We start from the raw sequence: 17,051 nt of genomic DNA, 5'->3' as shown, positions 1-17,051 counted from the left end.
TGCAGCTCCGGACAAGTCCCCACCCTGCACTAAAGTGGGGTGTGAGGAGCTAGACTGACCTACTGCTGGACACGGCCATGATCTCGGGGAAGGACAGCTCCAGAAGCACCTGCTCCTGCTCATCCACGAAGTAGACACCAGTCCAGTTGACCGCCACGATGACGTCATTCTTGGGGAGGTTGGGACCTGGGGCAGAGACAGGGGCACTGAGATGGTGCCAGCCCAGCCCCAGGCCCAGCCCTTCCCAATCCTCGTAACCACCATGGAGATGGCCAGCCTGGGGTACACTGATGTCCATTTTACAGATGGGGACACTGAGACTTAGGGAACACAACTTCCCTACAAGCCCAAACCCCAGGTGCGGTGGGAAGAGAGTGCTGGATTAAGGAGCTGGGTTTGCACACTGTCGCTGCTGCTGGTCTGTGCGACTTGGGCCAAGGCCCTGAGAGCGGTGAGGTAGGATATGGAGGGGGGAGGGTCACACTAACTGAGCCCCAGAGGTTCCCTCCAACCTGATATTTGGTGGTTCTGCAAATCCAGCACCAGCAGAGGGCCTGGTGTGGAGTAGGTGACGCTGATGCCCAAGGATGGCTAAGCAAATGGCCTGTGTGGGTTTGTGACAGCTGCATCCGCTCTCAACTTCACGGGGTCAGCCACCCTATTCTGTACACAGTAGGTGCTTTAATGATCACAATACTCAGTTGTTCCACCCAGTGTGTGACTGAGCACCTACTAAGTGCCACAGAGCCCTACTGGACTGCAGAGAGGGAGGACCCACTCAGCACACTGACCTGGGGACCCAGCAGCCCTGAGAGCAGAAGGCTGGCTGACTGGGGAGTCTGGCCCAGGCCGCTCCCCTCCCCTGACTGTGAGCTGGAGCCCTCGAGGGAAGGATGGGAGGCAGGAGGGCTGGGGGTACCTGAGAACTTGTAGGCTTCGTAAAACCTGGAGAAGAGCAAGGGCCACTTGAAGCGGGCATAGTTGACCACGTCCTCTTTGACCTTCTGAGCATCAGTTCTCCTCTGGGCATAAATTCCCTGGAGGTGCACAGACAAGGACAAGGGAGAAAAGACATGGCACAAGCTCTGTCCCTGTCCCCAAAGCCAGAAGTGGGCCCTGGGCCACTGGGTCCTTGCATGCACCATGGCCTCACCTCACCCCTCCAGCCCACAGTGTCCCCATCACTCTGTCTTCCTCCGATTCCACCAACAGCAGTGAGCCCTTGAGACACAGGGCAGCGGGCAGGAGAGGTGTTTGGGGAACAAGAACATGAGTGGCTAAGAGTGGGGGAGCGGTGCCAGGCATGACCAAGAAGAGGGAGTGGGAACCGGATGGGCAGGAGCCAGGTCGTACGGAACTGTGGGTGAGGCCACCCACCACGGAAAGGCTGGGCATTTAGTGGAAACTGGCAGGTGAACCTGAGAGTTAGGAAGACAGCAGCATGGAGAATGGTTGGAGCCTGAAGGGGGCAAGCAGCTGAGGGACAATCCAACACTTCCGCAAGAAATGAATGCACCAATGTTTTGTTATCTAAAAATATCCTGCTGCATTTTAATAAGAACTTGGTGGTACTGAAGTAGGGCTGAAGTGATCAGAATGAACTTACTGGTTTTTATCACCTATAAACACAAGCATGGATAAAGACACATGGGTGCCAGCACCTAAGTGGTTGCATTTCCATGCACTAAGAGGGCTCGGAAGCAGTGCCGTCCCAGGAGCTGTGTTGGGACTTCCCTGGTGGTCCAGTGGTTAAGAGTCCACCTTGCAATGCAGAGGATTTAGGTTCGATCCCTGGTCAGGAAACTAAGGCCCCACATGCTGCTGAGCAACTAAGCCTAGAAGCCATGACTACTGAGCCTGTGTGCTTTGGAGCCCGTGCACCATGACCAGAGAGTCCATGCGCTGCAAGGCAAGACTCACATGACATAACCAAGATCCTGCATGCTGCAACTAAGACCTCATGCAGCCAAATAAATAAGAAAAAAAGAAAAGAAAAACTGGGAGTTGTGAGTATTCAGGAATAAGGGGCTCAGTGTCTCAAATCTAATCTCCAATAGCTCAGAAAAAATAACGGGTATGTATGCTGAGAAAGTCACAGCAGAAGTGGGATAGTGTTAAATACTGGTGAATCTGGGTGAGGTGTATACTGTACACAGCAGCTCTGATTTTTTTTAACCTACAACTTTCTCATAAGCTTGAAATTATCTCAAAATAAAATATGTTTACCCATCTGACCCTAATAATCACACTAATTCACATCTATCCACCATACGAGGGGTCTGGCCCAGGGCTCTGGGCCATGCAGGCCAGGGAACTACCATCCAGCAGAGACCCAGTGAGCTTGGTCATGGGCTCTGGGAGGGCAGACAGCACACCTGTTTTGCCCACAGCTGAGTCTCCAGGGTCTGCTGTGGTGCCCAACACACAACAAGCACCCCAAATGAAAGGAATTCATGAACAGCGGCACCCAACCCAGAACAGGCCACGTGTCACATGCCCCTTGGTGGTGGACACCGTGGACCCAGGGAAGGCAGAAGAGCCGAGGTGGGGACGGAGGGTGGAGCTGCTGGGGTCTTCAGCAGCTGACCAAGAGTGAGGGGTGAGGGAGAGGAGGCTGCCAATGTCAGAGAGAAAGGGAGGGGCGGGGAGGAGAACATGCATCTCTTCTGGGGGCACTGAGGACAGGAAGGTCCTTGGGGGTGAGCTAAGCCTAGAAGCAGAGGGGGTGCCAGGAGCATTCGGGTACAGGTGGAGACTTGTGGGCAGCTCACCAGAGAAGGCAGAACTCAGGGGGAGACACATGGGGCTCCCGGGTTAGGGAAGAGGCCTCATGGGGAAGGGGATGATCTTGGAGCCCTCGATAGCTTGTGTGCAAAGGTGATTCTGCTCTTATACAACCAGGGCCTGGAGATGAGGGGGTGGCCTATGGGTCCCCTTCAGCAACCAGGGTCCTCCCACCCCACCAGGCCACCCCTGCTCTACTTGGGATGGGTCTGTTAGTTTAGAACAGAGCTACTCAGGCCTGGTTATGGGCCTGGGGCCTCAAATACGAGGCAGAGTGAGGCCTGTACCTCAAATTCCCCAGGCAGGAAATTGGGCCAGAGCTCTTCCAGGGGAGAAAGGAGGTGCATCTCCTAGAAGCTTCTCTAATGTGCAACCACCCTCCTGACCGGCAGGGCTAGGAAGAGCACAGAACTGGATTTGACCCATCTGTGTCCCCAGCATCCAGCCCAGAGTAGAGAGCACAAAACAGCAGTTCACACAAAACAGCACTGTGAACCGATGTCCACAGTGGAGAGAGGCTGCTGGGAGCCAGGAAGTCAAGGTGCCGTCCTGTCCCCCCAGTCCCATGGACAAGCAGATGCCAGGTAAGAGCCGGGATCCCTTGGATTTCTCAGGTCCCGACCCCTCGTCCAGGTCACCATAAAGCCCTCCCCTTTGAAGCCCCAGGCCTCTGACCTTCTTGTGGGCTGCGATGGCCAGCTGGGCCCACTTCTCCAGCGTCCTCAGGGGCGTGATCTCGCGGTCAGGGATGTAGGTGGGCACGAGGTTCAGCAGGCGCTCCAGAATCATCTCGGAGCCGTAGTCCACGAAGTACTGCTGGGAGGCCAGTTCAGCCAGGTCATCCTCCTAGGCAGGGGGAGAGCTCATCAAAACAAGCTCTGGGAAGCTGTTCCAGGCCACCAAGCCTCCCTTACTTTCAGACCCAGGCCTTGGGGACTGTGTGCTCTCCCTGACTCACCAGGAGCTCCCGTCAGCTTAGTGGAACCATGAGCAGCCCAAGCGCAGGGTCCCACTTGCCTGCTCCTGGATACCCACCTCAGCACCAGCAGAGTTAGACTATGCCCAAGGGCACATGAGCTGACCCAGAGGAAGCCCATCAGTACTGGGTCAGCCACTACATTCTCAGCCTGGTGAGAAGGGCCTGCCCTGGAGAATAGGAGGCCTGGATATGAGACTGTCAGAGGTGGGTGGAGGTATAACCGTGACTACCTCCATCATCACCACGACACTACCTGGGAATGGTCAAGGTATTGAGCAACCCCTGGGCTATACTGCCGAGACTGCGGAGTGCTAGGTGGGTTCTAAGTATTTGTCCCTTTTCTGCCTAAGCCTGGTGCATGGCAGCCCCAGAGATGCCTGCCTGGGGCTCCCTTGGGCTCTGGAAACAGGAGTGATAGAGAAAGACTCTTAGGCACCTTGAAGACAGTAATTTTCCAACTAGCTTAAAGTATTTCAAAATTTTAGCAACTGATATGGCTATATGAATAAATTCTGCTTGAATATCAGTTCGCCAACACCAAAACCACCATCATTATCCCCACCACCATCCTCATCACTACCCTTGCCACCACCTGTCATCACTACCTCCACCATTGCCATCTCTGCCACCAACACTTCCCTTCATTTCCAACACTTCCTTTCATTTCTATCCTCATTCCTCCAGTGAATCACCAGCAGAACCATAAATGTCATAAAACCATCAAAAACAAAGCATGCACGTCAATCCTGTCCTCAGAGATAAAAGGATAATGTTTGCAAACTCTGGTCTAAATGAATGGATCTCTTACTCCTTTAGAGAAATTTCTAGAGTAACTCAGAACAATACAACAGGATGCACAGAATAAGATGGTAGAGTGAAGGACCTGAGCTCACCTTCTCTCATGAAAATACCAAAACCACAACTAACTGCTGGAAGATCATCAACAAAAAAAGGACTGGAACCTACCAGAAAAGATACTCTACTTCCAAAGACAAAGAAGAAGCCACAATGAGACAGTAGGAAGGGTGCATTCCCCATAAAATCAAATCCCAAATATCCTGGGTGGGCAACCACAAACTGGAAAATAATTACACTGCAGAAGCTTTTCCACAGGAATGAGAGTTCTGAGTCTCATGTCAGGCTCCCCAGTGTGGGGGTCTGACCAAGGGACGAGGAGCCCCCAGAGCATTTGGCTTTGAAGGCCACCTGGGCTTCATTGCAGGAATTTTACAGGACTGGGAGAAACAGACACTCCAGTCTCAGAGGATGAAAACAAGGTTTCACATTCACTGGGACCCAGGGCAAAGCAGCAGCTCCATAGGAGCCTGCAGGTCTCGGAGGGTCTCCTGGGGAGGTAGGGGGAAAAATATGGCTCACTGTGAGGACAGGTACACTTGTGGGGGAGGGACTGGGTATTCTTTGGCATAGAGTTGTCCTGGAGGCCACCACTTTGACATCAAGATGTGGCCCCCCCCAACAGCCGAAGGCACCAATGCTGTGATGCACCAGGCCGAACAACCAAAAGGACAGGAACACAGCCCCATCCCAGCAGCAGACAGCAGCTTAATATCTTCCTGAGCCCACAGCCATCTCCTAAATACACCTGTTGACACAGGCTTGCCCACCAGAGGGACAAGATCCAGCTCTAGCCCAGTGAGCAGGCACCAGTCCTTCACACCAGGAAGCCCGCACAAGCCTCTCAGACTAGCCCCGTCCACCAGGGGGCAGACACCAAAAGCAAGAGGCACTATAATCCTGCAGCCTGCGGGACTGCAAACACAGAAAGACAAATTGAGACAGCAGAAGAATATGTTCCTGATGAAGGAACAAGATAAAATGCAGAAGAACTAAGTGAAGGGGAGACAGACAACCTACCTGAAAAAGAATTCAGAGTAATGATGGTAAAGATGATCATCAAAGATCTCAGAAAAAGAATGAAGGCACAGATTGAGAAGATAAAATAAATTTTTAACAAAGAGCTAGAAAATTTAAAGAAAAACAGAGATGAACAATAACTGAAATGAAAAATACACTAGGAGGAAAAAATAGAATGAAGCAGAAGAAAGGATAAGTGAGCCAGGAGACATAAAGGTGAAAATCACTGCCATAGAACAGAAAGAATTAAAAAAAAAAGAAATGAGGACAGTTTAAGAGACCTCTAAGACAACATTAAACACACTAACATTCACATTATAGGGGTCCCAGGAGGAGAAGAGGGAGAGAAAGGGCTGAGAATATATTTGAAGAGATAACAGGTGGAAACTTCTCAAATACAGGAAAGGAAACAGCCACTCAAGTCCATGGGAAGCAAAAAGTCCCATACAGGATAAATTCAGGGAAGAACATGCTGATACATATTAATATACTGACAAAAATTGAAGACAAAAAGAAAATATTAAAAGCAACAAGGGGAAAGCAGCAAATAACATACAAAGGAATACCCATAATGTTATCAGCTGATTTTTCAGCAGAAACTCTGCAGGCCAGAAGGGAGTGGCACAATATATTTAAAGTGCTGAAACGGAAAAACCTACAAACAAGAGTACTCAGCAAGGCTCTTATTCATATTTGAGGGAGAAATCAAAAGCTTCACAGACAAGTAGAAGCTAGGAGAATTCAGCACCACCAGACTAACTTTGCAACAAATGCTAAAGAAACTTCTCTAGACAGAAAAGTCTACAACTAGAAACAAGAAAATAATGACTGGGAAAGCTCACCTGTAGAAGCAAACATACAGTAAAGGTAGGACATCATTCACACACAAAGATGGTATCAAACCCAGCAATTGTGAGAAGAGGGTACAAATGCAGGATATTAGAAATGCATTTGAAATTAAGTGATCAGCAACTTAAAACAATCTTGGATACATGTAGACTGCTATATTGAAACTTCATGGTAACCACAAACCAAAAATCTACAATAGATACACACACAAAAAGGAAAAAGGAATCTAAACACAACACTAAATATAGTCATCAAATCACAAGAGGAGAGAACAAAAGAGGAAGAGAAGAAGCAAGAACTACAAAAACAATCCCAAAACAATTAACAAAACGGCAGTAAGAACATGCGTAAGTGAGTGCTAAGTCACTTCAGTTGTGTCCAACTCTTTGCGACACTATGGGCTGTAGCCTGCCAAGCTCCTCTGCCCATGGGATTCTTCAGGCAAGAATACTGGAATAGGTCGCCATGCTCTCCTCCAGGGGATCTTCCCAACCCAGAGACTGAACCAGTGTCTCTTACATCTCCTGCATTGGCAGGCAGGTTCTTTACCACTATCACCACCTGGGAAGCCCCAGTAAGAGCATACATATTGGTAATTACCTTACATGAAAATGAATTAAATGCTACAACCAAAAGACATACACTAGCTGAATGGATACCAAACTAAACTAAGACCCATGTATATTCTGTCTACAAGAAACCCACTTTAGATGTAGGGACATACACAGACTGAAAATAAGGGGATGAAAAAAACCACATTCCATGCAAATAAACAGCAAAAGAAAGCTAGAGTAGTAACACTCCTCTTAGACAAAATAGGCTTTAAAATAAAGACTGTTATAAAAGACAAAGGAGGACACTACATAATGACCAAGGAACCAATCCAAGAAGAAACTACTATAAATATATATGCACCCAACATAGGGGCACCTCAATATATAAAGAAAATGCTAACAGCCATAAAAGAATGTATTGACAGTAACACAATAATAGTGGAGGACTTTAACACCCCGTTTACATCAATGGACAGATCATCCAGGCAGGAAATCAATAAAGAAACACAGGTCTTAAATGACACGTTAGACCAGGTGGACTTAACTGATATTTATAAAGCATTTCACCCAAAAGCAGCAAATGCACATTCTTTTCAAGTGTACACAGAACATTCTCCAGGGTAGATCACATGCTGGGCCATAAAGCTAGCCTTAATAAATAAAAAGTGAAATCACATCAAGCATCTTTTCTGACCATAAAGCTATGAAATTAGAAATCAGCAACAAGAAAAAAAAATTGTAAAAAAAACACAAACACATGGAGGATAAACAATATGCTACTAAATAATCAACAGAGAAATCAAAGGGGAAATCAAAAAATTCCTAGAGACAAATGAAAACAAAAACATGATAATCCAAAACCTGTGGAATGCAGCAAAACTATTCTAAGAAGGAAGTTCATACAATACAATCTTACATCACATAAAAAGAAAAATCTCAAATAAACGATCTAACATTACACCAAAAGCAACTAGAGAAAGAAGAACAGAGCCTAAAGTTAGTAGGAAGAAAATCATAAAGATCAGAGTAGAAATAAATGACATAGAGACAAAGAAAATAATCCCAAAGATCTTCAAAAAGATAAGACTGATAAACCTTTATCCAGACTCGTCAAGAAAAAAAGGGAGAGGGGGCGAATCAGTAAAATTAGAAATGAAAAAGGAGAAATTACAATACCACAGAAACACAAAGTATTTTGAGACTACTACAAGCAACTATATGCCAATAAAATGGACAATCTAGAGGAAATGGACAAATTCTTAGAGATGTACAATTGTCCAGAACTGAACCTAGAAGAAATAGAAAATACGAACAGACCAATCACAAGTACTGACATGGAAACTGTGATTTAAAAACTTCAAACAAACAAAAAATCCAGGACCAGATGCCTTCATAGACTAATTCTATCAAACATTTAGAGAAGGATTAACATCTATATTTCTGAAACTGTTTCAAAAAATTGCAGAGGAAACAACACTCCCAAATTCATTCTATCAGGCCACCATCACCCTGATGCCAAAATCAGACAAAGATATCACCAAAAAAAAGAAAATCACTGATGAACACAGACACAAAAACCCTCAGCAAAATACAAGCAAACCAAATTCAACACTACAGTAAAAGGATCATACACCATGATCAAGTGAGATTTATCCCAGGGATGCAAAAATTCTTCAATATTGGCAAATCAATATGATCAACCTACTACATGCAGAAAACTGAATAATAAAAACAATACGATCAACCTCATATAAGCAGGAAAAGCTTTTGACAGAATTCAACAGCCATATGTGATAAAAACTCTCCAGAAAGTGGGCATAGAGAGAAACTAACTCAACATAACAAAGGCCATATATGACAAAACCACAGCTAACATCCTTCACCATGGTGAAAAACTGAAAGTATTTCCTTTAAGACCAAGAACTAGAGAAGGATGTCGGCTCTTGCCACTTTTCTTCAATGTAGTTTTGGAAGTTGTAGCCATGTCAGAGAAGAAACAGAGATAAAAGGAATCCAAATTGAAAAAGAAGTAAAATAGTCACTGTTTGCATACGGTATGATACTATACAGTAAGTCCCCTACATACGAACCTTCAGGTTGTGAACTTTCAAAGGTGTAAACGTGTTTGCATGTCCAGGCACATAAGTCAGTTCGTGTATCTGGCATACATTGTCACGTGAGTGCACCCTCTACAAGGGGCTGGCGTTTGTGTCCGTGACTGCACAGTACTGTATAGAGTACAGTATATTTATTTCAAGCTAGATCTGCAAGAGGATGACTGCGTTGAACACCTTGCTATGCAACACAAGTTTACTAATGAAGACCTGATGGAACTGGAGGCCCAGACAAAGGACAAAGAGAGACTAGAGGAAGAAGTAACCAAACAGATTCACGACACAGGGGATGGCAAGGTCTTCTGTATTTGAGGAGGCACTATCAGTTTTGAGGCACAGAACCTAAGCACAGAACAGTGCATGAAGCTTGCAGCTGCTGTTTAGAATGCAATCCAGGGACACTGTGTCACTATGATGAGAAAAAAGATCCAGACATCACTGGATCGTTTCTTCAAGAAGGTAGATAGAATTGAATCCAGCAAGGAGCCAGAACCTGCCGTCAGCGTCAGACGCGAGTGAGACTGCAGCTTGCTTCCACCTCCCCGTGCTGGTGATCCGTCAGCTCTACCATCTCCCACCTCCTCTCCCTCCTCCAGTCAATAACCTTCTTGCCCGTTTACTCAATGCCAGCCTCTCTATGCCAGCTGTTGTACTGTACTTTTAAGTTACTACATGCAAGATTAGAAATGTTTTATTTTGTTGTCTTTTATGTATTATTTGTGTGAAAAGTACTATAAGACTATTATAGTACAGTACTATATAGCTGATTGTGTTAGTTGGATACCGAGGATAACTGTCAGACATAAACAAATTAGACTCATGGATGCACTCTCAGAACAGAACTCGTTCAAATGTAGGGGACCTACTGTACACGGAAAATCCTAAAGATGCTACCAGAAAACTACTAGAGCTCATGAATGAACTTGGTAAAGTTCTAGGCTACAAAATTAATATGCAGAAATATCCGGCATTTCTATACACTAACAACAAAAATCAGAAAGAGAAATTAAGGAAACAATCCCATTTATCATCACATCAAAAACAATAAAATACCCAGGAATAGACCTATGTAAGGAGGCAAAAATCCTGTACTCTGAAAACTATAAAATGTTGATGAAAGAAACTGAAGGCGACATAAACAGATGGAAAGATATACCATGTTCTTGGATTAGAAGAACCAATATTGTCAAAATGTCTATACTGTCCAAGTTAATCTATGGATTCAATGCAATCCCTCTCAAATTACCAATGGCATTTTTCACAGAACTAAAATAAAAACCTTTGAAATCTGTATAGAGACACAAAAGAACCCGAATAGCCAAAGCAATCTTGAGAAAAAAGAAAACAGAGCTGGAGGAATCAGGCTGTCTGACTTCAGACTATTTACTACAAAGCTACAGTCAAAACAGTATGGTGCTAAGTCACATCAGTCGTGTCCAACTCTGAGCGACCCCATAGATGGCAGCCCACCAGGCTCCCCCGTCCCTGGGATTCTCCAGGCAAAGAGTACTAGAGTGGGTTGCCATTGCCTTCTCCTTAAACAGTATGGTACTGGCACACAAATAGAAATATAGATCAGTGGAACATGATAGAAAGTCCAGAAATAAACCCAGGAACCTATGGTCAACTAATGTATGACAAAGGAGGCAAAACTATACAATGGAGAAAAGACAGTCTCTTCAATAAATGGTGTTGGGAAAGCTGGACAGCTCCATGTAAAGGAATGAAATTAAAACATTCTCTAATACCATACACAAATATAAGCTCAAAATGGATTAAAGACCTAAATGTAAGACTGGATACTATAAAACTCTTGGAGGAAAAGATAGGCAGAACATTCTGTGACATAAATTGCGGCAATATCTTTTCCAATCCATCTCCTAGAGTAGTGAAAATAAGAACAAAAATAAACACGTAGGAAATTCAAATGCTTTTGCACAGCAAAGGAAATCACCAACAAAACAAAAAGATAACAGAGAATGGGAGAAAATATTTGCAAACAATGCAACCAACAAGGAATTAATCTCCAATATGTAAAAACAACCCACGCAACTCAGTAGCAAACAAACAACCTAATCAAAAAATGGGCAGATGATCTAAATAGATATTTCTCCAAAGACATACAGATGGTCAAAAAGCACGTGAATGATGGTCAATATCACTAATCATATCATAGAAATGCAAATCAAAACTACAATGAAGTATCACCTCACACCCAATCAGAAAGGCCATATTCAAAAAGTCTACAAATAATAAATGCTGGCGAGGATATGGAGAAAAGGGAACCCTCCTACACTTCTGATGGGGATGTAAATTTGGCATAGCTATTAACAACTAAGCACAGCACACTATGGAAACAGTAAGACAGGTCTTTTAAAAACTAAAATTAGAACTACCATGTGATCTAGCAATCTCACTCCTGGGCATATATCCAGAGAAAATCATACTTTGAAAAGATATATGTGCCCCAGTGTTCACTGCAGCGCTGTTTATAATAGCCAAGATATGGAAGAAACCTAAATGTCCATTGACAGAGAAATGGATAAAGAATATGTCGTGAAAATGAAAGTGTTAGTTGCTCAGTCATGTCTGCCTCTCTACAACCCCATGGACTGTAGCCAGCCAGGCTCCTCTGTCCATGGAATTCTTCAGGCAAGAATACTGGACTGGGTAGCCATTCCCTTTTCCAGGGGATCTTCCCAACCCAGGGATCAAACTCAGGTCTCCCACACTGCAGGCAGATTCTTTACCATCTGAGCCACCAAAAAAGCCCAAGAATATGTCATGCATATATATACACAAAAGAATATTGTTGTTGTTTCATTGCTAAGTTGTGTCCGACTCATTTGCAACCTCATGGACTGTAGCCCATCAGGATCCTCTGTCCATGGGATTTCCCAGGCAAGAATACTGGAATAGATTGCCATTTCTTTCTTCAGGGCATCTTCCCAAACCAGGGATCAAACCCACGTCTCCTGCTTGGCAGGTGGATTCTTTACCACTGAGCCATCTGGAAAGCCCCACAATGAAATATTACTCAACCATTAAGAATGAAACCATTAAGAATGAAATAATGCCATTTGCAGCAACATGGATGGACCAAGAGATTATCATACTAAGTAAGTCAACAAAAGACAAATATCATATGATATCTCTTATATGTGGAATCTAAGAAAAATTATACAAATGAACTTATTTATAAAACAGAAACAGACACACTGACTTCGAAAACAAATTTCAGGTTACCAAAGAGGAAAAGAGCATGGGATAAATTTGGAGGTTGGGATTAACATATATACACTAGTACATGTATTAATAAAATAGATAATCAATAAGGATCTACTATATGGCACAGAGAGTTCTATCAATACTCTGTAATAAGCTATATGGGGAAAGAATCCAAAGAAGAATGAATATATGTTCACGTATAACTAAATCACTTTGCTATAAACCTGACTCTAACACAACATTGTAAATCAAATATACTCCAATATAAATAAATAACCAAATAAATAAAATGATTTGATAGTGATAAAAAAGAACAATACAGCGAGTTGTGAAGCACGTACTCTGTGCCATGCGGTCACCGCAGCAGGGCAGGAACACCTCCCACAGGCGAATTCAGGCTATTCTTCAAAGCCCTCACTCCTGTGTGCCAGGCTCAGCCACTTCAGTCATGTCTGACCCTGTGGACTGTAGCCTGCCAGGCTTCCCTGTCCATCACTGTCCGGAGTTTGCTCAAACTCATGTCTATCGACTCAGTGATGCCATCCAACCATCTCATCCTCTGTCGCCCCCTTCTCCTCCTGCCTTCAATCTTTCCCAGCCTACAGGGTTGGTGTTAAATCTAAGAGGAGCCTAGATGACACCCCGCCTCCATGTGGCTAACCTCCCCATTCACCGATGGTGAGTCAGGGATAGCAATACTCACCCAAATTCAGCAAACAGGCAACTAAGAACCAAGCAAGCTCAGCCAGAAAATTAGTTCTCACTCACCTTCTCACACCTGTACTCCCCAAACTTGACCCCTCGCACCACCTGCTGGTAGATGAGGTTAGTGGCCACGTTGTCTTCTGAGGGGTTGTGCCAGGGCGTGAAGACCTCCTTGCGGAAGAAGAGCCTCCACGGGGCGTTGCGCTCCTGGGCGCCCTGCTCCTTGGCATACTGCTCACACTGGGAGATAGCGTCCATGACGTGGTCGCTGCCACTGCCCAGGGAGGACACCTGCGGGCACAGGGCTGGAAGTCAGCCAGCAGAAGGGTGGACAGGCAGGGAAGGACTGCAAGGAGCCATCAACTGCAACAGCTGTTCTGGTTCAGATGGAAAACCAAGGCTCAGGGCAAGGAGGTCACCCAGGTCACCCAGGAGGCAGACCAGCAGGGGGGAGCCCCTGCATCCCAACACAGGCACTGAGCTGGCACAGCCACTGGGGGATTCCTATTTCCTAATGGAAGCTTTTTGTGAAACTCTGGTGGGCACATGGTCACTGAAAACGCAGAAGGTGTCTGTTGGTGAGAGAAATGGCATCAGAAAACATGTTGCTACCACTGGACCTGCTAGGATGGGGGGTGGGGGGCATCTCTGCTGTCCGTGGTGATCCTGGGTGTGCAGGCAAAAGTCACCCACATCCAGACCCAGCTCAGCTTCTCTGGTAGCTCAGTGGTAAAGAATCCACCTGCCAATGCAGGAGACATAAGAGATGCAAGTTCAATCCCTGGATCAGGAAGATCCCCTGGAGAAGGAAACGGCAGATTCCCCAGAAAAGGAAATGGCAGCCCACTCTAGTATTCTTGCCTTGGCAAATCCCATGGACAGAGGAGCCTGGTGGGTCACAGCCAATAGGGTCTCAAAGAGTCAATCATGACTTAGCAATGAACCAACAACAAGGCCCAGCTCAGCAGAGAAGGCTCCAGGCCGACACGCACCCCGCGAGACACACACTCTAGGTCTAGGTGGTCTGAAACAAGTGTAAAGAAACTACCATTCCTGATAAGGAATCATAAGTCCATTTGCAAACAGGAAAACTGAATCTCAGAGCCAGTGGCTCTCTCTCCACCATGTTCTTTCTCTGTCATCAGCAGAGGGTTGGATCCACCTGGGCACACATGCGTGCAGCAAGCCCCGGGCTTCAATCTCCATCATATAGTTGGGTTTCTCTTGAGGTGCTTAGGATCCCTCCATGATCCTAAGGAGCTGGGGCAGGGCCAGGGTTCCCACTGGTTTATGGAGGAGGTAACTGAGGCCCTGGAAGGTCAGTAACCGTGCAAGGGCACCCGAGCCAGTAGGTGGCAGCACTGGGGTGGGAGCTGGGGGGTGGCCCTGGGGGTTCCAGGAGGAGGGGTTCCGGGCTGGCCTCACCTTATCAAACAGGGCAATGTAGAGGGAGAACCCGAAGCGGTCCTTGAGCGAGATCTTGTCGGCCAGCGCATTGCAGAGCTCCTTGGCCGTGGTCGCTGAGTCCGTCAGCAGCGTCTTGGTGGTCCCGTCCATGAACGTCACAGGCAGCATGATGGGCTTCTTGGACTTGGTGGCCTGAAAGTGACCCAAGAGGCTGTGTGGGAATCCTTTCACTTCAGAACATCTCATTCCCTCTGGGCTCCCAGCTCCCTCTGGAGATGGAGCCCTCAGACCTAAAAGTCCCACAGCACATTGCCGGTCCCTGGTCACAGGTGCCCAGGGAGCCCTGCTGTGCTCCCCACCCTGAGAGGACCTGCAGGGTCCCTGAGCTGGGGCACTAGGGCTGGCCGGGTGGTCAGGCTTTGGCAGGTGCCAGGGACGCCTGTCCTCCTGTCATGTAACCATCACAAGACCCTGTGAAGTGACATTTTCATTGCCATGCTGCAGATGAAGCCACTGAGACACAGAGGAACACCCCCCCAAGTCACATTGACTATTAACCCAGCAGATGGAGTCATTGCCCACAGGGGGCTTTCCTGTTCCAGGGGCTTGAGACTCCAGAACTCGAGAGTGTGAGCTTGAAAGACCACAGAATCCCAGAGCAGGAAACGTTTCTAGGGCCCTGGGGTGTACTGGTCACACAAGCACACACACACAAGCACACACGCCCGGGGGTCGCACCTGCAGCTCCAGCCAGCTGGGTGGCTGTGTCCGTGTCCCATTGACAAAGGTCCTCCTGAGTCGCTCCTCACAGTATGGGGCGTAGCCAGGGGGTCCCCCATGGATGAAGTTCCGCAGGTACTATGGACAGAGGACCGACTCAGGGGACCCCACTCCAGCCTCCCTCGGCCTCCCCACCTGTGAGACAGGCTGATAGGCTGGGACCTGGGACCCTTTACTGGACTGCTTGCACCTAGACAAATATCTCCTTCAGCAACAAAATTCAAAGAAACCAAAAGGGACCAAAAATAACTGCACAGGTGCAGTGGGAGCAATTATGAATAATAAGATACAAAAAGGCCACAAACCAACTGCCATTTCTGAGCTGTTGGGAGCAGAGGCAGGGACTCTTCCATGAGCCCTACAGACAGCACCACCACTGAGGGGGTGGGCAGACAACCTCTGATCTGACCCACCAATCCATCTCACCCTCACCTCATTTAAGGAGCCAGGGAGCAAGCAAGGGCACCCATTTCTTGTTCTTGCTCCCTTGTAGTGCAGCACCAGCCTCAGTAAAGCCTTGCCTGAATTTCATGTCTGGCCTCTTATCAACTTCTATTGATTAAAAGGTGCATAGACCCAGGTCAGTAACACCTGGACCATCAGCAACTTTCCCAGGTCTCCTGCCTCTGGTTCCTCCACCCACACTCAGAACCTGCTCCTGGGGACACCTCCATTAATGCCCCTCTTCAGCTTCCCAGGGCTCCCCACTGCCCTATAGATCAAGTCCATGTACCTCATGCTGGCAAAAAGGCTGCCACGATCCAGGCCTTTCTAGTCTCAGCCATGCCTCCGGCCTCACCCCACACATCACCCCTGCCCTGCACCCAGCTTAACTGCTCCTCTTCCTCCAGGGTCCACCTCCCTGACCCTCCACTCCTCATAGTGCTGACCAGCTGGGCTGATCCAGCTGTCAGCTGCTCTGCCTCTGTGCTGGGTCCCCAGCACCCAGAGCCTGGCACCCAGGGTCACAAAAGAGCCTGAGATGAACTGAAGTGCTTCAGACCAGCGTGTGGAAGGTCCAGGAGATACTGCTGTCAAACACAGCATCTGCATAAATCAAACGGGGCCAGGGGAGACAGAAGTGCAGTGGTGGGTGCCTAGGAGGAGGGCCAGGAAGATGGGCCCTGCAGAGGCAGGGAGGTCTGGGAGGAGATGACCTGGGCAGGACCTCACTGCCAAGCCCCTCTGCCCTCTGAGATGCTTCTCAGTGCTCGGCTCCTTGACACCAGAGACTGGGCCCAGTTCCCCTTCCCATCCCTGGAGGCCAAAAGCCTCCCCTACCTTAACGAACTTCTCAGAGGGGGCGAAGCAGCCCACGCAGAGAGAAACGAGGATCCAGCCCCGGGCATAGCTGCTCTTGGAGGGGTTATGAGTGAGCTGCTTGCTGATCTGGCAGTAGATCTCATCCCTAAGCAGAGTAGGGTACAAGGAAGGGAGAGAGACTGTCTCAGAGGGAAAGCCCACCCTCCATCCAGCAGCAGGTGAGATGCCTACTCCCCCACTTGCCAGGGATGACCCAGGAGGAGGGTGGTCAGTGTGGGACCAGGTGGGGAAGGCTGAGCCCAGGGCTCTGGGGAGGGTCTGGCTTTGGAGCAGACAGGCTCATCGGACATGAAGCATGTTCATGCCTGACTCCAATCCAGAGTCCAGGGCCCCCAGTCCACAGGGTGGTGCACACCCTACCCTGGGCATAGGGCCATGGTCAGTGGTGACCACTCTGATGGGAAACACAGGCTCCATTCCCCTCCCTCGCCCCTCACCAAGCTGTGTGGCCTG

The 17,051-nt window shown here is 47.5% G+C and overlaps 1 protein-coding gene across 8 annotated transcripts in view; it reads right to left on the bottom strand.

The window, feature by feature from the left end:
- MYO7A (myosin VIIA) overlaps positions 1-17,051 on the bottom strand; it is a 104,327-nt gene that overhangs the window by 20,431 nt on the left and 66,845 nt on the right. For all 8 annotated transcript variants that reach the window (XM_043908155.1, XM_043908165.1, XM_043908175.1 and 5 more), the window contains 7 exons: positions 16,557-16,683; positions 15,234-15,353; positions 14,514-14,687; positions 13,152-13,379; positions 3,460-3,630; positions 920-1,037; positions 60-186 (listed from right to left, as the gene is read on the bottom strand). In XM_043908155.1, the coding sequence (XP_043764090.1) occupies positions 60-186; positions 920-1,037; positions 3,460-3,630; positions 13,152-13,379; positions 14,514-14,687; positions 15,234-15,353; positions 16,557-16,683 (1,065 nt within the window). The remainder of the gene's footprint in view (positions 1-59; positions 187-919; positions 1,038-3,459; positions 3,631-13,151; positions 13,380-14,513; positions 14,688-15,233; positions 15,354-16,556; positions 16,684-17,051) is intronic.

This window comes from Cervus elaphus, chromosome 1 (assembly GCF_910594005.1).
Source record: "Cervus elaphus chromosome 1, mCerEla1.1, whole genome shotgun sequence".
NCBI classification, from domain to species: Eukaryota; Metazoa; Chordata; class Mammalia; order Artiodactyla; family Cervidae; genus Cervus; species Cervus elaphus.
This window is presented reverse-complemented; position numbering and strand designations above follow the sequence as displayed.